Below are 22339 nucleotides of genomic sequence, written 5' to 3'. Positions count from 1 at the left end.
TCAGAGGAGAATCCGGCCCGGCGCATCTGCAAACGGATGTCGATAAGGTACTCCTTAAATGGTTCGTTGGGCTTCTGGAAATGCATCCTTATGTCATCCTCCAACCGCTGATAGTATCGCGGTGGCAGGAAGAAGTCAAGGAACTCCCGACGGACCTCGGTCCAGCTGGCTTGCTGGAGTCCGCTCGTGCGGAACCAACTTTCGGCTCGGCCGGCCAGCAGCACCACCAGGGCTTGGGCCAGATATCTCCGGTCGATCCGGCAGGTATCGGCACGCTCCTCGATGTGCTCTATGAATCCTAGTGGATCCGTCGTCCCGTCGAACGAAAGGCCCCACTTGGTCATCCGATCGATTAAGATGGCTCCCAAGCCGGCTTCACTCGGGGAATGTGCAGATCGCGCAGGCTCCTCCGCCTTCGGGCGTCGCCCGGTGGCTGGTGACGTACTGCGTGGTAAGAAGAGCGAGGGTGGTATCAATGATGCCGACGTGGTCGGTTCCGGCGAGATGAGAGACGGATCCAGCGGTATGGGTGACTTGACGTCGCCGGTGGGCGCGTTCCCGAACCGGCGTTCCAGCTCGTCGAGCCGATCCTGGATTTCCTTGGAGTTACCGGGCTGCCGCGCAAATGCTATAAGCCGCGCGCGTTGCTCGTCCACCGTGCCGCTTCGGTCGAGTTCGAACTCGCCTAGGATGGTTTCTAGCTCCATCTTCTTGCGATAACTTATCCAAGTGACGCCCATGGTTCACAGGATACGCGGAGAGCAAAAGGATCAGAACTAACAACGGGTCTCGAGAGAGTGGAAACGGCGGGATACCGTGGCAACGACTGGATTTTAAATTGCTCGACGCGAGTTTGCGGAAATGGATCTCGCAGGATCCGTACTGTGTGCACGTATACCCTTGGTTTAGATCTCGCAGGATCACAGCGAATTTTATTTTATTATTTCAATCTTATTATTTTATTCTTTAATATTTGTTATCCTTATTTATTTATATTTTATTTTTATTTATCGATAGTTTATTTATTCGATTTCTTTTATTCGGTATTTTATTCGTTTCTGCGATCGATTATTATTTATTCCTTTAGTATTTATCCTTCGATTAGTTTTATTCGATCTTAAGTATTTATGCCTGCGATTATTATTTATCCGTTTATTTTATTTTATTCAAATGAAATTATTCCTGGGTTTATTTTATTATTGGTTTATTATTCTGTCTGGGTTTATTTAATTATTTGTATATTTGCGTCTATTTATTTATTTGATTATTTTCGGTTTTATTTATTATTTCGAATTATTATTTGGATTAATTATTTATTTGAATCCTTATTATTTTATGATTTTAAAAATTTTATTCTCGGCGGCAGGATCTCTCGGGATCCTTTGAGGGTTCGCGGGTGTCCTTAACGTGGTTGAAGGATATTGATAATCTTCCCGATGTGTGCCAGGATGCGACGATGAGTTTTACTGAGTAAGGTCTGCGACGATGTGTATTTACTGAGATGATCTTGCGAAGTGTCTCCCTCCTAGCGAGGGTCCCCTGTATATATTGCTGCCTAAGCTAGCCGACGCTGCTGCCGCGGGCAGAGCAGAACTCGCGATGTGTGTGGGCCACGTGTGTGTGTGCGCTTGCGCGCAGCGTCCCTCTGCCGGCGTTGACGCTGGCAGTGACGTTGACTACGAAAACGAAATCTGGCGTAACGGTACCGCTTGTTTTGGCGACGATGCGTATGCAGCAATGGAAATTTACCACGCGTTTTTTCTATTCCCTTTCCTCCTGTACGAAATCTGGCGTAACTGTACCGCTTGTTTTGGCGACGATGCGTATGCACCAATGGAAATTTACCACGCGTTTTTTTTCTATTCCCTTTCCTCCTGTACTTTTGCAGATTTCTGCCGGCGACCGTAAGTCGCGACACGCGGGACGAAAATTTCTTACACTCGAAAAAACGAATGTGCTCTGGTCGAAAAATATGTTTATGAAAAATATATTCCCTGACATTAAATTTTCTATCCCCGTCCTTTAGGAAACTAAATTTCCCTGTTTTGCCTTCGCGAAAATTTATATTATTTATTATTTTCTACTAGAAAATTTCTGATTTTCGGCCAGTGGGGCTTTAATCCACTGAAAAAAATTATCCTAGCTGTCCTGACCGGTCCCTGCTCGGGCGCCATCTGTAAGGATGTGTCTCGGGCCGGGGTAAACCTCAGCGGCCCAGGATTCCTCTCCAGAAATATTTATATTTTAGAGACGGCCAGGACATGGACGCCGAATTTTATGAATTTTCTAGGAGGGCAAAATGGCAGCAAAAGGGCTCGTTTTCAAAGGGGGAATTCTGGCTTCGGGAAGATGGGAATCTTGGACGGTCACCCTGGCGATGGCCAGGTGCTCCTCCGTTTCCAGCGCTCGCTCGGTTGCCCAGCAACGGCGACTCTTTCGATCGGCAAAATCTCCGCCGCCCGGGATGACCCAGCGGCGATGGCGGGCAAGATGCAGATCGGAAGGGAAAAGGAGAGGGAAGAGGGGGAATCTGTGAACACGTGCCGGCGGCGATGAACTCGTAGCTCGGGGAAAACCCAGCAGCCCCGATGCCCACGCCAGATCTGTGCCCGGGAGAACCCAGCGGCGACAAATCCCGCTCCCGTCTCGCTTCTCCGGCCCGGAGCTTGCCCAGCGGCCACGCGGAGTTGGTGCGGTCAAACCCAGCCACCAGCTCGGCGAGTGAGTGAGCGAGAGGGGAACATTTTGGCACGCGTCAAAATAAGGGTTGTTTTGTGGCTACGCGGAGTTTTATGCGGGTGCGAGAGAGAAAGACGATGAAATTTCTGACTTCATGTTTGGTTACTTTATTTTATGGCTTAATTATTACGGTCACATTTTCTGATGTACGCCTATCGGCCCTAACCTGGCCCTACGCCACACTCCAAATGACCTGCCCTTACATGGCACTCGGCCGGCTCACCTGATGCTCGCAACCAGGATGTAAATTGACACACGCGGGTCCTTTTGTACTTAGTACTACTTAGCTGTCGGGTTTTATAACTGCGAGTCGCGGAGACTGAGGTCAACTATTCACGCTTGCTGTCGCCAGAGAAGTGATCGCGGTCGCAGCTTGCAAAGCCCTTGTCGCCTCCTCTCTGCCAAAAAGGTCCGGGCAGCGCAGCTTTCGGCCGTCGGCTTTGTTATTGTTATTGTTTATGTTTTGATCGGCATGTAAATAAGCACGACCAAAACGTAAACACGCACGATCGTCGAAGGGGAAACGTCGCTGCCTCTGCCGCTGTTCGCGACGGCAGCGGAGAGGGGAAATGGCTGCAGCGCGGTAGCTACAGTCCGCGTTGACAAAATGTATACGCCTGTGCGTTGTGGCCTAAATCTAATTTGGCCCTTCGTGGGCAAATTAACTGTGGGCTTCATGCCCGTTAAATGTACAGTTGTGTGGGTGGGTATGTGGCTAATCCTAACTTACTTGCTAACTTAACTATGACCTTAACTAATATTTACAAATATTTACAAATAGGGGATTGTGACATCGTCACAAATTATATTAAACCTCTCTGGGAGGTAAACATAGTTGAAGTCTAGCTCTAACTTTATGTTAGAGCCAAACTTACCACTCACCCTCTTCCCCGAATGAATCTCCAAAGGGACATTCACCGGTAGTGAATTGAAGGTAATTTTTGTCTTAAGGCGGCATCCGTTGAATGCCACCATCAACGGATCCTCCTCGATATCCCTAATTAGGGCGTCAATATCCTCTTGGTTGACCCCAAGAGGCAAATTGTCAATATGGTTGTTGTTATCGTTACCGTTGTTCATTTTGCTGGTGGTGGTGGTGGTGGATCTGGTGGTGCTGGAGCTGGTGGTGCTGGAGCTGGTGGTGCTGATGCTGGTGCCGATGTCGATGCCGATGCCGATGCTGATGCTGGTAGTCACTGAATGATATTTTCCTTCAGGATCTGGCCGAATTTATACCCAACCAAGGACCACAGTTTTGTGTGTGTGTGTGTGTGATTGGTTAAAAAGGGATAGATTTGCCAGTACCTGTTCAGCGTAGGGCAAAAAAAAATGGAGGTAGCGATACACCAAAGCATCATTAGCGAGACGAAGAGCAGTCTAGCAAGAATTTTAGAGATAAGTGTCCACAGTTGACGGTTCCAAATTTTTGTACCCGCTGATAATTAAACATGAGATTTTTTCCCAAATATAAAACTACTTCCAAAGGTGGTTGTAAATTTCCAAAACTGTCGAAATAATATGAATCTTTTCCTTTTTTAAAATAAGCCACCCAATGCGTTCCAATTGATGAAGAGTCTGCTAAATTAATTACTCCACACTCATGAAGATTTGGGAATTTCGGTAATTCATCCTTCATGTATACTCCACGAAAATGTAGAATATTTTTAAAGCCGAACCTCATTATATCAAAGTTGGATAATGCCCTTTTGGGTAGCTCACTTAGTAGTTTTTTTGAATACGTTTTCGTTTTTGTCTATTTTTTGTAAATGAAATCCCATATCCTTTCCTATATGGCTGTAAATATAGGCCCTCACCCAACGCAACTGATTCCATCTTTCTATTATGCCTCTCGTTTTCTTGCAGCTGTGCTTTTGCTAGTCTTGCATTATTAATAGTCTTTGCAATTGCTGCACTTCCTGAAGCCAAACTTCCTACAGCACTTAGAGCTGTTAAAATTGGAACAAGTGGTAAGAAGCCACCCATTTTGGGTACATTGATTACCCTTGGCACAATTACATTTTTCCTACATTCAATTGTGCTTGATACTGCTTTGCGTGCTACTTTAATAGCATTCAATATGTCTAGCGGCTTTTTCTTTTTCAATTCCTTGGTAGCATGGTTTATTATTGAAGCAAGTGATTTTTTTACGACCCTTTTTTTTACTGGCTTTGTTCCCATCCCAAACTTTTTCTTAGCCTTTATCATGTTTGTCACAAAATACGCAGCAGCTTTCTCACCAAGACTACTATCTTTCGCTTTTACACGTTCCCAAGCCCTATCAATTAAAACAGAGTCTGCTTTATGTCGATCACCCAGGTCTTTACTATTTGAATATTCTATATCGTGAATTCAGCAGGCTTCGTCTAATCCATTGATACCTCGATCCCCACGAGCTAATCTTTTATCTAGCTTTGTACCAGGACCACAGAAATTATAACCAGGTAGATGGGCCTCAAAGGGAAGAGCATTAATTATATTATTTACGAGACCTGCACCCTTTGACATTTGTTTTATGACTGTTTATATTATAAAAATGTTTACCCATTTTATAACAACCTTAATTATCAAAAGTTTGTCATTGAATGAAGTACATATCTCAATAACATGCGTTTATTAAGACAAAATAAAAGCATCATAGTTAGAAACATTGAATGTGGAGGACATGGAGAGAACAGAGCTCCACGCCATAGTACTTTGTTGCCGAATTCGATTAGAGCTTTGGTTATCGGTCCATCCAATTGTGGAAAAACTAACGTGATGATAGCTTACTCGAGGATCCAAACGGTCTTAAATTCCAAAATATTTATGTGTTTTCAAAAAGCTTATACCAACCGAAATATCAATACTTGGAAAAACTAATAAAACCAATACAAGGAATGGGATATTACACATTTTCGGATAATGAAATAGTTTTGTCGCCACAGGAAGCTAAAAGTAATTCAATATTTATCTTTTATGACGTCGCTTGTGAAAAGCAAGAAAACATTCGGAACTATTTTTGCATGGGACGTCATAGAAATATTGATTCATTCTACTTATCACAAACTTATACACATATACCAAAACATTTGATACGTGATAATGCAAATTTTATTATAATGTTTAAGCAGGATGAATTGAACTTACGAAACATTTATCGAGACCACGTTGTTACTGACATGAATTATGAGACTTTTATGAAAATTTCACGAGAGTGTTGGATGGATAAGTACGGTTTTCTCTTAATTTCAAAGGATGGTGAAATAAATACTGGTCGATATAGAAAAGGCTTTGATCAATTTATTATTCTATAGTATTTAAAAATCATATATCTCCCTCAAAATGTTGATAAATAAGACAGTTCAGAAACAAGCGTCATAATGTCTACATCGCTAACAATTGCCTTAACTGGAAATATTTTAATTATAAGCGAAAACTTTTTTCCACAAATTGAATTAAAACGTAATTGTGAATGTGCTCTCATTGATTTTTATACATTCAATTCTATTCCGAATGTTGATCAGAGGAATAATCTATTTCATATTGGTGATAAAGTAATAGAAATACCAGAGGGTTCATATGAATTTGATGACATTATAAAATATTGTAGCAAGCAGCCACACTAACCGATGTAGCAAACAGTCACACTAGCCTATACACTCACACACCTATTGTACATACCGAGCTGAATTATACGATAGTTATAAGCACAATAGATACATCTCGCTCTCACATGAAGATCGTGCTTAGGAACACTACTCTGTATGTCCCTTTCGCACGATCGTCAACTGACACACCAATACATACATGTAATAGGCTAAGCATAGAATGGAAAAGTGAATAAAGAACACTTCGTTTGTGACCACTAAAAAGAACAGAACGTGCCTCCTACAATTCAGAAGTGGGATAACTGAGAATAAATTTTTTCTCAGACGCTCAACCTACAAGGTGAATAAAACATTATAAAAATAATCAGTGGTGTTACAAACAACAACGGAAAATGGAAACCATCGGCGCAGACGACTACACGGTGGCGGAACTACGCAATTGGCTGGGAAGGCTCAACATGCAGAAAAGTGGAAACAAGGCAACGCTTGCGGCGAGGCTCAATGGAGTGCCCCCCGAAGCGCGAGGAGTTTGCCCGGCGATGGAGGAAAACGACGCTGGTAGTAGCGGTTTGGAGCACGGCGACGCCGGAGCGGCGGCGCCAGACAGCGGCGTTGAAACCGTGAGCGACATGATCGAACACGAGGCTGGAGCGGCGGCGCCAGGCAGCGGCGTTATAACCGTGAGCGACATGATCGAACATGAGGCCGGAGCGGCTTCCCCAGTGGCTGAGGGAAGCGTGCATGTTCGCGATGACGCCGGGTCTTCGAAGTTCAACAGCCGGGGCAGTCGGGAGCCGGCAAACGAGGTTTCGACGCAGTTGGATGCCCTAAAGCGTCAACTCGAGTTAGTCCAATTGGAAAACGAGATTCTGAGAATGGAATTTGCTCAGCGTCATAACAGTGATGCCATACCGACACGGAACAGTGATGCCATACAGACTCAGAACGGTGCTGCCACACCGAATCAGAACAATGTATCCACACCAGATCGGAACGTCGCTGGCGGAGATGCCAGATCGGAGGGGACACCAGTAAACAACAATTCTTTGCTGGCCATGGCCAGAGAAATGCTCCCAACATACGACGGCGCCGCTAACAACAAACTGCCTGTCAGCACCTGGATCGCACAACTTAATGCTATCACGAAGATGTACAAGCTGAGCGATGACGTGATCCGCATGTTAGTGATGTCGAAACTAAAGGACCGCGCTCAAGTTTGGTTGCACTCATCTGAAAGTTTGCTGACCTTGCCGATTCATGAACTACTTCGACAGATTGATGAGGCTTTCAATAGCAAGGAGAGCAAGATAATGTCTCGACGCAAATTTCAAGGGCGCAAGTGGAATCCGTCTGAAGATTTTTCCACATATTTCAAGGAAAAAACCCTTCTAGCCACACACATCCAAATGGACGACGAAGAGCTAATCGACAGCATCATAGAGGGGATTCCCGACACTCTTCTTCGACAACAAGCACACATGCACTGCTTTAACTCGTCTGCACAGCTGTTGCAGGCGTTTGCAAAGGTTGCTTTACGTAAGCCACCACTGTTTTCGTCAGGACGAGCCAAAGTTTCGGCCGGGGATGGACCTGCTTCGGCCCCTCCAAAAAGGTGCTTCAACTGCTACTCCATTCGACACTTCGCTGCTGACTGCCGCAAACCCAAGCGTGAGCACGGAGCCTGCTAAGCATGTGGCAGTATGGATCACCAGGTGCACCACTGCACTGAGAAGAAGTTTGTGCCCAGCAATGAATATGTAAGACCGTTTAAGATTTATTTTGGTTCAGAACCTGATCAATGTTTGTTTTTAGAATGCCTAATCGATTCTGGGAGTCCAATTAGTTTCATTAAGATGTCATACGTGGAAAACATACTAGAAAAGCAAAATATCAAGTCAAATGAAAAGATTCTCACAAATTACGTTGGCTTAAATGGTAGCCCCTTAAATATAATCGGAAAAATATCATGTTTTGTTATTATCAATAAAGAAATGTTTAATTTTGAGTTACTAATTGTGGCGAACAAATCGATGGCATATGGAACAGTTTTGGGACGAGATTTCATGAGCATTTGTAACTTTAAGATTGTGAGAGAAAATGATTGTTCAAATGATAGTTATGCTGAAAATGATAGTTCAAATGATAGTTATGCTGAAAATGATAGTTCAAATGATAGTTATGCTGAAAATGATAGTTCAAATGATAGTTATGCTGAAAATGATTGTTCAAATGATAGATATGCGAAAAATGATTGTTCAAATGATAGATATGCGGAAAATGATTGTTCAAATGATAGATATGCTGAAAATTGTTGTTCAAATAGTAGTTTTTCCAAAAATTATCGTTTAACTGAAAAAAAATCAAAAAATTATCCTTCAAATTATAGAAATTTAGAAAATGATTGTTTAAATAATAAAAGTTGTGAGGACGATAAGTCAAAGAGTAATGATAACAAATTTAAGGATACAAATAATGTCAAGTCGATACAAAATACAGTAAAGACACATTATGATGAACAAAGTCGTGAAAATGAAAGCAAAATGAATAGTCAATATGATAACAGCTTTGAATCAGAAATGTTATTAATAGAATATCCCGAGGCAACTGAATGCAGCCAGCTAAACATAAATGAGAATTGCGATGTGAATTTAAGAAGCAGAATGATAACTATTTTTGAACAATTTTATGTAAAAGCGAAACGTCCAGTACTCCCGTCAATAAAATGGAAAATGAAACTTCATTTTGAAAAAACTAAACCGTTCAACTACCCTCCGAGACGTCTATCGTTTGCGGAGAAAAGTCAAGTTCAAGATTTGTTAGACGATTATATAAAAGATGGTATTATACGTGCAAGCGAGTCAGAATATGCATCACCAATTGTTCTAGTTAAGAAAAAGTCAGGAGAGTTAAGAATGTGCGTTGACTATCGCACACTAAACAAAAATATGCTAAAAGACAACTACCCCACCCCCTTCATAGACGATCTAATTGATAAACTTTCTGAAAAAGTCCTTTTTACGAAGCTTGATCTTAGAAACGGATTCTTTCATGTGCACATACATGAGGATTCGGTCAAATACACCGCGTTCACTACGCCAATGGGACAATACAAATGGCTTAGAATGCCGTTCGGGCTAAGAAACGCCCCCGCAGTCTTTCAAAATTCGTAAATAGAATTTTTGCTGACTTGGTTAGAGAGGACAAAGTTCTCATTTACATGGACGATATTTTGATAGCAACAAAAGATAGTAAGAGTCATTTAGAAATATTAACAGAGGTGTTTAAGCGATTAGTAGATAACAAGCTAGAGCTAAGAATAGACAAATGTGAATTCCTTCAAAGTGAAGTAAAGTATTTAGGATACATTATATCAGGAGATGGCATTAAACCAGACTCAAAGGGTATGCAAGCAGTTAAAGATTTTCCTGTGCCAACCAAAACGCATGAAGTTCAGAGCTTTCTTGGATTTTGTTCTTATTTTAAAAGATTCGTTAAAGATTTTTCGACAAAAGCAAAACCGTTATACGATCTTATACGCAAAGATAGAAAATTTGATTTCGGTGCGAGAGAGTTGAAATGTTTTGAAACATTAAAAACAAATCTTCTAGAAGCCCCAATTTTGGCATTGTACAGTCCGACAGATCCAACGGAATTACACTGTGACGCTAGTGCTTTAGGGTTTGGTTCAATTCTTATGCAGAAAAAGAAAGACAATAAGTTTCATCCAGTATTTTACTTTTCCAAACGAACGACCGATGTAGAAGCGAAATATCATAGTTTCGATTTAGAAACCCTTGCGGTGATTTACTCCTTGCAACGTTTTAGGATCTACCTCCAAGGAATAGAGTTCAAAATAGTCACAGATTGTAGCGCTTTTACCCTAGCATTGAACAAGAAAGAGTTAAGTCCAAGGATAGCCAGATGGGCGCTTTTTCTGCAAGACTACGATTACGTTTTAGAACATAGAGCAGGTAAGCGCATGCAGGACGTGGACGCACTTAGTAGAAACACACATATACTGACAATCGATTCTAACTCATTTGAGGAAAATTTAATTATTTGCCAAAGCAGAGACGAAAAAATCAAACCTATAGCTGAACAGCTTCAACGGACAGAGCTCAAAGATTACGAAATGCGTAACGGAATAGTTTATCGAAAGATAGATAAAGGAGCACTTTTGTTTTACGTACCAAGCGAAATGGAAAGCCATGTTTTGTTTAATTATCATGATCAGTTAGGACACGTTGGCATAGACAAAATGGTAGAAGTTATTTCAAAAAGCTACTGGTTTCCTAAAGTTAGAGATAAATGCAAGTTACACATTAACAACTGTCAAAAATGCATTGCATATTCTGAGATGACTGGAAAGGAAGAGGGATTCCTTAATAATATTCCTAAAGTTAATATTCCATTAGATGTCATTCATATAGATCATTATGGTCCTGTTGATAAAAGTAGATCGAACAAACACGTATTAGTGATAATAGATGCATTCACAAAGTTCGTAAGACTCTATCCGGCAAAAACAACGAAATCTAGGGAAGCAATAGTAGCGTTGAAAGACTACTTTAGGGCTTACAGTAGGCCGAAATGTATCATTTCAGACCGCGGTACGTGTTTTACCTCTAAAGAATTTCAGGACTTCTTGGAGGAAAGCGAAGTAAAGCACATTAAGATAGCTACCGGATCCCCACAGGCTAATGGTCAGGTAGAAAGGGTAAATAGAAGCATAGGTCCTATGATCGCTAAGTTGACGGAACCAGACAAAAGATTGTACTGGGACACAGTTTTAGAAACAGTTGAATACGCTTTAAACAATACAATGCAAAGATCAAATTATCAGCACCCAAGTAAAGTTTTGTTCGGAGTATCTCAAAAAGGCAGAGTTATAGATAGTTTGAAAGAAAGGTTAGAAGAAATAAATAAAAATAGCGAAGATATAAATCTGAATAAAATTAGAGATAAAGCTAGTAAAAACATCGAGAAGTTGCAAGAATACAATGAATTACGAACAGACTCTAAAAGAAAAGACCCCTGTAAATATGAAAAAGAAGATTTGGTGATGATAAAGAATTTCGACTCGCATGTAGGCGTTTCTAAAAAACAAATTCCTAAGTTCAAAGGTCCGTATAGAATAACGAAAGTTTTGCGGAATGATAGATATGTCGTGGAGGATATTGAAGGTTTCCAACAGTCCAGACTTCCTTATAAAGGAGTTTGGGCTGTAGCAAATATGCGCCCGTGGATAAGCAAAAGTCAAAGTTAACGTTAAGAGATCAGGAGCTCTCCGGTCAGGATGGCCGATTGTAGCAAGCAGCCACACTAACCGATGTAGCAAACAGTCACACTACCCTATACACGCACACACCTATTGTACATACATGGCTGAATTATACGATAGTTATAAGCACAATAGATACATCTCGCTCTCACATGAAGATCGTGCTTAGAAACACTACTCTGTATGTCCCTTTCGCACGATCGTCAACTGACACACCAATACATACATGTAATAGGCTAAGCATAGAATGGAAAAGTGAATAAAGAACACTTCGTTTGTGACCACTAAAAAGAACAGAACGTGCCTCCTACAATATATTTTTAATAAACTTAAAGAACATCAACTTCATGAGAGCGTTAAAATTGAATGTAATAATAATACATTTCAAGTTTAAGTTCTAACAAAAAATGAAACTATATATTTTAATCATGAACGATCGAACGGTCAGCTATTTGGATTCAATAAACGGAAATTAAGGCCTCATAATGATGAAATTCACAACTCGGATAATCCCATAAATATTTTAAAAGTAAATTCCATTAGATTGCAATGTAATATTATTAGCGGATCGTATGTTGGAAATAAACCAAATCATGTGCTTCAGGATTTTGGGATTAATGTACCCCCTGCCTATAAAATGAATATTACTCCACGAAACTTAATTTATTTACCTGTCAACTGTAGAGAAATAAGCACGCTTGAAGTACGGGTGACTGATCAGAACGGTGATTTAATTAATCAGCAAGGAGAAACTGTATCAATTCGTTTACACTTGTGAGCAGCAGAATGATCATCTACAATATGTAGCGTGTAACGTTAGAAAATCTGACGGGTTGCTGAGGATCTGAGCTGCCGGGGCACGCTATAGTATCCAGCTCTAGCTCGTCGGCTTTGGGGGTGGTGGTCTTGCTTACCCAGACCTCTGCGCTTTATTATTAATTAATAATAGAGAAGAAAGAGAGAAAGACTAGAGATCAGAAGAAAAAAAATAAAGGGATAGAGAAAGCTAATTTTGCGAGAACACGGCTGTTGTTGTGCTCGCGGTATGCCCTCCCAACCTATGATCACCTTCCTTTGGAGGCATAACTCCGGTGACCCCTTTGGATACCCTACTCTCACGGATTCATCAGCAGAGTTCAAACGTTTTTAGTTTTAGGTATTCATGATTTTAATCGTCTTTTCTAGTATTCTTATAGCTAGTATAATCTAAGAACATTGTAAGGTAAGTGTAGATATAGTTAAAGAATAATAGATGTAATAATATTGACCCTAATTAGAACTTAATCGAAATTTCTCTAAGTGTAGCTGATCTAAGGAGGTAATCATTTTAATATAAACAAAATTCACAGCTATATTTAGATTCACTTTATCTAACTGTATTTAAGTTTAAAAAATAATATTATCGGCTGAATTTCATTTACTTGTTCGTTTTTCAAAACTAAACTTCATTGTTAATCGAGATCGATTATAAGAGATTCGGTAATCTAGATTTTATTTCTATTAGTTAAACGTAATGGTTTTAGAGAAGAATGTAAGCTAGGCTCCGTACTGATTTCGAAAAGTTGCAGAAGGTAAATTGTTTCAATTTTAATTTAAGGAAAGCGTTAAGTTGAGGTCACTTCTCTCATTCAATTTGTCGAAAGAACACAATACCATTCGGTTATATAACTCACTCAGGATAATTCCAACGAAGAAGATCGATCTCCGGCGTGGTTCGCTGAAAAAGAAATTCGGCAGACCCTTGCTTCCTTTAACTCTATGACTTTTCGATGCCATTTAGAACTGGCCTTAATTCGACTGTACTCGACCATTAACTTTTCTCGATTTTAAAGAAACTTTATAGATAGCTAAAATTAAAGAAATGCGAAGAATTTCAAATAATTTAAAATTCATACATCTATTCATAATAACGTTTGCCTCTGGGCACTTTCTTTTCAGTAATCCAAAAATCGTATTTAATTCGTTGACATTTGATTTGCATTTGTCTCTCAAAATCTCACTACTGCGCGGCACATGTAAATTGTTTTAATTCGTGTAGATCAAATGGGCTGCCACAAAAGCGAGAAAAAGGGTTTGGCTAAATTCGTCAGGCCACGCCAAAAGACAAAAAAAATATATGAAAGCGAGGTTAAGTTTGATCGGCCCTGGCAAAGGCAAAAAAATATGAAAGTGAGGTTAAGGCAGACTTGACTCGCAGGTCAAGGTTTCGCTCCAGGAACCAACAAAAATAAGAGAAATCCCTAAACGGCTCCTGTTAGAGATGCGTTGCTCGATCAGGCAACGATGCGCTGCAGGATTACTCTCCCTCGAAGTTCAGCAGCGCATCCTTCTAGTTCGACATCCTTTCGGGCTCGCAAGCCCCTCCTAGGAGGCCACCCGAGAGGGGTGCTCCTTAGGACGCTCTAGAGTTCAGCAGAAGCTTTCGATGCTTGTTTCTGAACCCTCTTTAGATCATTTGAAAGCTCCTTAACTCGTTACGAGTTTATTCCGTTCACTCGTTCCGAGTTTACAATTCCTTAACTCGTTATAAGTTTATTACGTGGGGCACGATCTGTAAATGTAATTTAATTAAGACCATGTCGCACTGGCGGCGGCTATGGCGTACCTGTGCCCCAAAAATTTAAATCCTGGGAGTTTTCTACTCGGTTCTCCACTGATGAGGATCACTGTGCAGACTTGGCGCCAGCAACGGCGGCGAGGAGCCCCGTCTGGGTTTCGGCAGCGCCGACAAAATTTAAGTTTGCGATCTGTAGAAATTTCGAGGTTAAATATAACCAAAAATGCAGACGCAAGCTTACTCACTTTATAAATATCACTTGTGGCACTTGTTTACCACTTAAACTAACTGGATGCCAACTCGCGATTTAATATTTCGCACTTTGCAAACTTTTTAACTTAATTTCTCGAATGGAGAGACGCACGTCCACTTCTGCTGCCGGTTCAATGGAAAAGAATGGCCGCAGGAAATAAGCTTGACAGCCTGGTCAAGGGACGACAATCTGGCAACGCTTTTAAGCTTGCTATTGATACCTACTCGATATGGCTACACTGATCTATGTCTGATCTGGTAAGGTCAATTTCAGGGTCTCAAATTCAAATATTAATCGCAATTGGTTTAAGTCTGAGATAAAATACTAAACAACTTTTTGTTTGCAAATCGGGTAAGCGCGAATCGAATCTAACTCGGTTCATTTCTTAACCGAAATTATTTAATGAATATTACACTTTGCAGACGCTACAGGCGCCGTTACAAATAAAAAGCCCATTCCTCGCCCCCCTATCAACATTACTTAGTCGAAAGCTGAAGTGAAACATCAACATCATCTCAAGGAGCTTCACATAAACGAGCTGCTCTATCATTAAAAAATAAATTGATTTTAAAATCACTTGGATTTAATATTAAATAAAGTTTTAGAACAAGTTTTCAAATGAATTAAAATTTTCATGTTCAAGAAAATCCTATCAATGATCAAAGTATCATTAAAAAGGAGTACCATACGTATCATCCATATCAGCAAAACTTCAAAACAAATGATGAAGTCCGGATCTGTGTACAGAACTCTGACATCAATCTGTTGCCATGTGAACAGTGTTTCCACAATAATGATTTCGTTTCCAGGACTTTTTTCCCCTCAAAAATTATTTGGCTGTAGTTTTTAGTTTTGGCACTAGGTAGTAACTGAAAAAAAGTCTTAATCATTTTTCTTCTATAGCCCGCCCACTCACGTCTTTTGTTATACCATGATACCATACTATAATAAAATTATTTACACTAAATACGTCAACAAAATCATTGACAAGATTTGTCGACTTTGCACATTATTACTTTGATATAATTGCACTTCACTAGCTGGCAATTTTTGCCCAACTAATCAAACTAAACTATCCTCAAGTATTTGTGTCAAAATGCTCTTGCCATATGATACATCTGGTGAAGATTTGTGCCGCATTGTATACAATTATTTTAGAAGGAGCCCTAAAAATTCTGCTGCTTTCAAAGAGTTTCAAAGCTTCCATGAAGTCAAACCTCATTAAATATTGAGAGCTTCTCAAACCAGGTGGTTGTCGCTTCAAGCATGCGTGAGAAGAATTTTAGAACAATGGAATCCATTGAAGAGTTACTGGAGAAGATTAAGCTTTTTAGTTTGGGATCATCAGACAGAAGAACATCTGGAATTGAAACGTATTTATTTAGGTGTGAATGCAACCCACTTATTAACAGAGGTGGAAAATGAAGAAAACTGTGAAGTTCAGAAATTGTTCAGTGAGTTAAATTGTTTTGTATTGCAGCAATCGTAAAAATTAAGAAACGATTTGTATTTGAAGATGTGCACAATGATTCGTCTTTTTTAAACCCGAAATATGCCAATGATTTGCACCTTACATCATTGTACGAAATCGCGAAAAATTACATTCCATCGCATATTACTGTGGATTTAACAGAGCTGGACAAGGTATGGAGAAATCAAAGTCTCCTTGGCGATACGGATTGTAACGATTCCATAGATACTGTAGACTATTGGAAAAAAATGTTTGAAAAAAATAATGTTGACAGCAGACGCAAATTCCTTCAACTGCTCATTTTGGTGAACTATTTTATGTCACTGCCTTTTTCAAATGCTACAGTTGAACGATTATTTGGTGATCTAAAAAATATTAAAACGGATAAACGCAATAGGCTGGATAATGAAACGGTTGCATCAATCCTCTGTGTAAAATCTGGCTTAAAAAGAACGGGAACAACTTCTGTACAACTAATGAAAAATCAGTTGGAAATACCACACCTTATGTTTGTACAGTGCAATGCAACTGCAAGCGAATCAAAAGAAATTAGACTTAGTTTCAATAAAGTGTAATTAAACGATTCGTGTTTTATTTAAAGCCTGACCAGAAATATATAAAACCTGGAACTGTATATTATCCTTTTATTCCAAGTCTATTTACGTTATCAGCGCAAAATTTTAGCACAGAATAATATTTTAGGCCTTAAACAGAATGGAAATAAGGGTAAGTATACGCCACCTGAACGTGCTGTAACTGTTTCTTTTATACGACAACACGCTAGTCCACGGTAGAGCTAGGTTTTATCTATGATTTCCCGCAATTTCCCCTTTTATAGTTTTTCCCCTTTTCCTTCCCCTCTGGACCCTAATTTCCCGTCAAAAGGGGAAGTTCCCCTCATTGTGGAAACACTGCATGTGAAAGCTTTCTCCACTTTGAAGGCACACTTAGCAAAATTATTGATGCAAATACAGGAACAAGCAGTACAAATGGTGTTGATGGTCTACTTAAAAATAATTGAATGGCTTATTTTTTGGATGAAATAAGATACGAACTAAATGGAACTGAGCTTGATAGGACACGGTTCACTGGTATTACATCAACCCTCAAGAACTTTCTGTCCATCAGTCATGAGGAAAAACATCATTATCGCAATGCTGGATGGAGCGGAGGAGATGATATCAGATCTGGGGGTCATTTCTCCTTTTCTGTTCCGCTTCAGATGCTTTTGGGTTTTACAGAGGATTTTAGGAGAGTCATATTAAATTGTAAACATGAAATAATCCTCCTACTAGCTAAAAATACAGATGAAATGTATTAAAAAACTGTGGATGGGAAAACACATAATATTGCTATACACAGTATTAGTTGGAAAGTACCCCATATTGTTCCAAGCGATAGTACAAAAATTAAAATGTATAATATTGTGAAAAGTGGAGCTAGTCTTCCACTTTCATTTCGCAGCTAGGATTGTTATATAAATCCAACATTGGTACAAGGAACACATCATGTATGGAATGTTAAGCTGGCTGCAAATAGAGAGAGACCACGATTTGCTATTATTGCATTCACCTTAAATGGAGAACTAATTTCAAACAATTTGAGAAATGTAAAGGTATATCTTAATTCCGATGTGTACCCTTATGATATGTATGCCAGATTTCAAGAAAGCTATTACAATAGAGAGTCCCATCCACTTCTATCTCCAACGGAATTTATGAGCAGGGCTCCCATTGTAGTTGTCGATCTCTCATATCAAAATGAGAGTGTAAAATCAGGACCCATTGATATAAAATTTTCAACAGAACTAACTAAAGCAAGTGAGATGAATACGAAGGTATATTGCATTCTCATTCATGATCGGCTAGTCGAATACACACCATTAACTGGATTGGTTCAACGTATTGTATAAAAATTGAATAACATTTCTTCAATCAATTTCTGGAAATCGTTGGAAGTAGACGTCTACGGAACAAAACACAAAAATAAATTCAACAAAATAATTAAATAAAAAAATACTATAAAATTTTTATCAACAAAAGTGAAATGAAAAATGCTTCCAAAATGGAGATCTATGATCTTATATGCAGAATAAACAATTTCTTGAAATATTGGAACAGAGACAATAAAATTTTCGGCGAGCACAAGAAATATCTGGAAGATTCAATAAAATATTTCAATAGAAGGATGGCTGATACTCCACTGGTTTCTAATGAATACGGACAACACTTCTCAACATGTTGCTGGGCTAAAAATGATGTCAACCATGGGGTTGATACATGCGCATGTCATTTCTTTACTGTACGCTCAACCAAATGTTTAAAAATTATAAATTCGTATTGTAATTTAGAACATCGATTTAGTTATTGAGAAAATAAAATTATACAATATTCAGAAAAAATAAACTATATTCAATATGTTGGGGGCGGCGCTTCCTTCCTTCGGGAAAAGTGGAGTTTTAGAAGATGGAAAATTCCCACGGCGCGAGCGAAGTAGTGGCGAAGTAGAAATAAAAAAAACGGGGGGCGTCGTGGGTAGTCTCAGCGTAGTCGATCAGCTTTATTTCGCTGCATACATGGTACTAACTCTAAGCTTAAGCAAACGGCCCGCTTACTCCGCTAAGCGAGAGCGAGAGAGCGGCAGCGGCCGATCCGAGTGTTCGGCAACGAAGCCCGAGGCCCGCGCTCGAGAGTGCGAAAGCGCTTAGCGCTGCGGGAGAGCGAGCGCGGGAGATCAAGAGGGCGAGAGCGGGCGAGCGTTGCTACGCTGGGAGCGCTTGAGCTTTTGGACGCTCAGACGCTCGGTGGGCAGAGGGGGAACAGGGGCCTCCTGGCGTAAACATTCTCCCCCCCCTTGCAATCACTCGGGTTGCAATAAACCCGTACAGGACGATGGTATGGAGGGGCGTCAGAGCGCTGCGTAGATCGTTGATGCTGGAGCGACGAGTAGCGATGAAGGACGGATGAGTGCCAAGGAGAGGCGGATGATTGCCATGGAGAGGCGAAAACTTGTCGTAAGGAGCTTGCTGAACAAGGCGGAGGCGTCGAATGCCGCGAACAGGACGCATCACTGTGCGCTAGAAGACGTTGAACTTTCCGTAGCGGATGAACGTTGGCAGACTCGGCTACGGTAGGATTAAGTACCTCGGGTACGTCTGCCTTCCAGAGCGATCGCGGTGTATGGAAATGAAGCCCTCGTATGTGATTGGACGATGGTAGAGGAGCGGCTGCAGAACGCCGCGGAGTGCCGGACGAGGGCCGAGGAGCGGCTGAAGATTGCCGTGGAGACAAGGTCCGAGTAGCAGCAGTAGACTTCCGAGGCCGGGCACCGGCGCTCCGGGACCGTCGCGCCTCCTGACGCGACTGGCGCGGATCCATTGGCTGTTCGGATAGGTGCAGCAATCACCTCGCTGGTCGGAGAAATCGGCGACGGATCTTGAGCGGATGGATCTTGTTGCAGACTCGGCATCGGTAGGAACTGGAACCTCGAGTACATCTGCGCTCCAGCGCTATGGCGCTGCGTGGATGTGGAGACATGCGGTTGGCTATTACTGGCGGAATAGGACGGAGATAAAAATCGGAATTAGTAATAGAACCCTTGCGATTTGGAACACGGAATAGAGCTACAACACCACAGTTACATATAACATCGGAGTGACAGGCGACTGGTTATTGCGGGCAGACGGGCGCTTCCATCGGGAAAGGGACGACCTTCGCTATGGTCGTTGGTGTGCGAATTTGACATATGAAGGTGCCCGCTGCTGCGAACGGAGTGCATGCCCTGGATGGTCATGCTTATGCAGGAGTGTGTGGTGGTGCTGATTGCACGTCTTGCATTGGTCACCACTGCGGCAGGTTCCCTCAGAATGTTCGTGGGCCAAGCAGTTTGAACAATAGCGGTTGTCGAGAACCGCACGGAGCCTCTTATGAGCGCTGAGCTTCAGGAACTGTTGGCATTTCCTGAGCGGGTGAAACCCGTTGCAGATTCGGCAACGGTAGGACTGCGCGCTTTGGGTACGCCTGCTTTCCAAGACAGCGGCACTGCGAATGGGACGGAATTTGTCCACCGAGCGGTTTGACTGGACGGAAATTCGTGTCGAGAACACAGACACGCCGCTCGTGGCCTCTGAAGACACTGGGCCTGAGAGCACCCATCCGAAAATCGTCGCTTGCGCCAGGAGAGAGCCGAAAATGTTATTCTTGGAGCCGCCTAGAAGCACGGACGGAAGAATGTCAGCTCCAATCAGGACGTCGATTTCGGAGCTCTCGGAGAACGTTGGATCAGCAAGCGGGACGTCAGGAAGTTCCTTCAGTAGGTCTCGTGGAATCGGATACGAGGGGAGCTTCCCAGCTAACTGCGGAAGAACATAAGCTGCAGTTTCCAGCTGCAGCCCGGGTCTGGAAGGCGCTCGGATGGCGAGAGTGCAGAGCTTGGTGGATTGGGCGGCAACTGTCTCGTTGAGCCCAGACACTCTGGTCTGAACTGGCGTAAATGTTGGACTAATTTGACGGAACAACGTCTCCGTGATGAAGGTTGCCTCGGAACCAGAGTCGATTAAGGCTCGCGCTTGGAAATCGCGGCCTAAATGGCAAATGTTAATGAGGGCTGTGCCCAGTAGAACGGCTCTTGAGCTGGATGCGAAGCACACTTGCACATCAGTGTGATCTTGAGCGGAGCTCGTGCCCTGAGGAGTAGGCGCCGGTCGAGGCCTGGGTGGCGCCGTCGGACTTGGTGCGGTCGCGGAGGGATTATCGCGGTGCAGAAGGGTGTGATGACGGCTGCGGCACGTCAAGCAGCTATGGGCACTAGTGCAATCCCGCTGCTGGTGCCCTTTTGCAAAGCAGTTCAGGCAAAACTGCTTTCTCCTAAGGTAGTCGGAGCGACCATCTACATCCATTTCAAGGAAACGCGGACATAGGCGAATAGGATGGTTCTCCCTCAAACAGAGATCGCACCCTCTTGGGGCCGGAGCCACTCTGGCCTCGTAGGAATTCAGCCTGCGCACTGGGGCGCTCGCAGCTGTCGGTCTTGGCGGAATTTGCCCTGAATTGCTAGGCCTGATGTCGTCGATCGCTTCCAGAGTGCGATGCCGCTCTGTCAGAAACGAATCTAACTCGTTCCAGGTCGGAATTTCAGCCTTGTTGTGTATGGATTGCTCCCACATCGAAAGTGTGATTTTGGGAAGCTTTAAGGAAACCATATACACTAAGAGACAATCCCACGCCTCGATTTGAATGGAGGACATCTCTAAGGCTGTCAGACAACTTTGGACGGTGCCTTGCAGCTCTTTTAGAGCGGCTCCGGACTCTTGGGGGACAGCCTGAATGTTGAAAAGGATTTTCAACTGACTGTTGACAAGTAGCCGCCGATTCTCGAAGCGGTCGGTGAGGCTTTGCCACGCGGAGATGAAGCCATCATTTGTCAGAGGGGCCTTGGATACGATGGCGTGCGCATCGCCACTTGTTTTGGATAACAAGTGGAACAACTTTTCCACCGGTGTGAGGCGCGAGTTGTGAATATATATCGCGGTGAAAAGGTCTCTGAAGGTGGGCCACCGAAGATAATCGCCAGCGAAAACTTCTGTGTCCACTGGTGGCAATCGACAACCCATGGACGGGGGTGTGGGCATAGGGGCGGAAGCCGGAGTGGACTGGGCGGCGGCCCTGTCGATAATTCCCTGCAGCTGTACAAGACACCTCGAATATACGGAGTAGCACTCACTGTACTTGGATTCAAGCTCAGTGGCGGTGGCTGTACGGTCGGAGGACACTGAAAGTAGGTCGGAGCAGTTTTCATAGCTGTTCTCCACCTTATCCCACAGGGCCCGAATCTGATCCCGATGAACCTTGCACATGGCGGGGGAAAATCTATCGGTTTCAGGGGCGCTCGGAGTGTTGATGTCAGCCTCGAAATGGCTCACACGGTCCGTTGTGGAAATGAACTTGCGGAGGGCGATATCGAGTGCGGATTGAGCCATCTTGGCTACCGACCGAGTAGATCTGGATGAGGTACTGGGGGCAGTGTCGAGTGCCTCTTGACCTTTTGCCCTTGGAGTGGCAGTGGCCGCCTTTGGCTTTAACTGATCAGGCCGAGGAGATACGGACTGGGACCCTTCCAGAGTAATTGCCGGAATCAGAGGAGTCTGTTCCTCGTCTTCCGTGGGCATCCTTGAAGTCGAATGGGCCGCGAATCAGTTGGTCGCCGCAGGAAACGGACAAGTCCCGAACTCAATGGTTCGAAAACGTGACGGAAAACAAGTTTTGGAATGGGACTTGGGGTCACTTTGGCAAAGGGGCGCACTAGGAACTGCCAGAAGCCGCGGAATTGTATAACTTATGCAGTACAAAATATCTTAGAAAATTCCGCACTCGGAGAACACAATGTGCTCGCTTACGGTCACACTGCTAGTGGATGCCGCGGGTGAATTCAAGAATTAAATGCCGGGCTCAGG

At 42.6% G+C, this 22339-nt stretch overlaps 1 protein-coding gene across 1 annotated transcript; it reads right to left on the bottom strand.

Moving 5' to 3' along the window:
- Positions 1-19603: 19603 nt before the first annotated feature.
- Positions 19604-22054, bottom strand: LOC138929217 (uncharacterized). The gene has a single exon (XM_070288534.1). It carries the CDS (start codon positions 22052-22054, stop codon positions 19604-19606), a length of 2451 nt encoding a protein of 816 aa, XP_070144635.1.
- Positions 22055-22339: the final 285 nt, after the last annotated feature.

This window comes from Drosophila kikkawai, chromosome X, assembly GCF_030179895.1.
Source record: "Drosophila kikkawai strain 14028-0561.14 chromosome X, DkikHiC1v2, whole genome shotgun sequence".
Classification (NCBI taxonomy): Eukaryota; Metazoa; Arthropoda; class Insecta; order Diptera; family Drosophilidae; genus Drosophila; species Drosophila kikkawai.
This window is presented reverse-complemented; position numbering and strand designations above follow the sequence as displayed.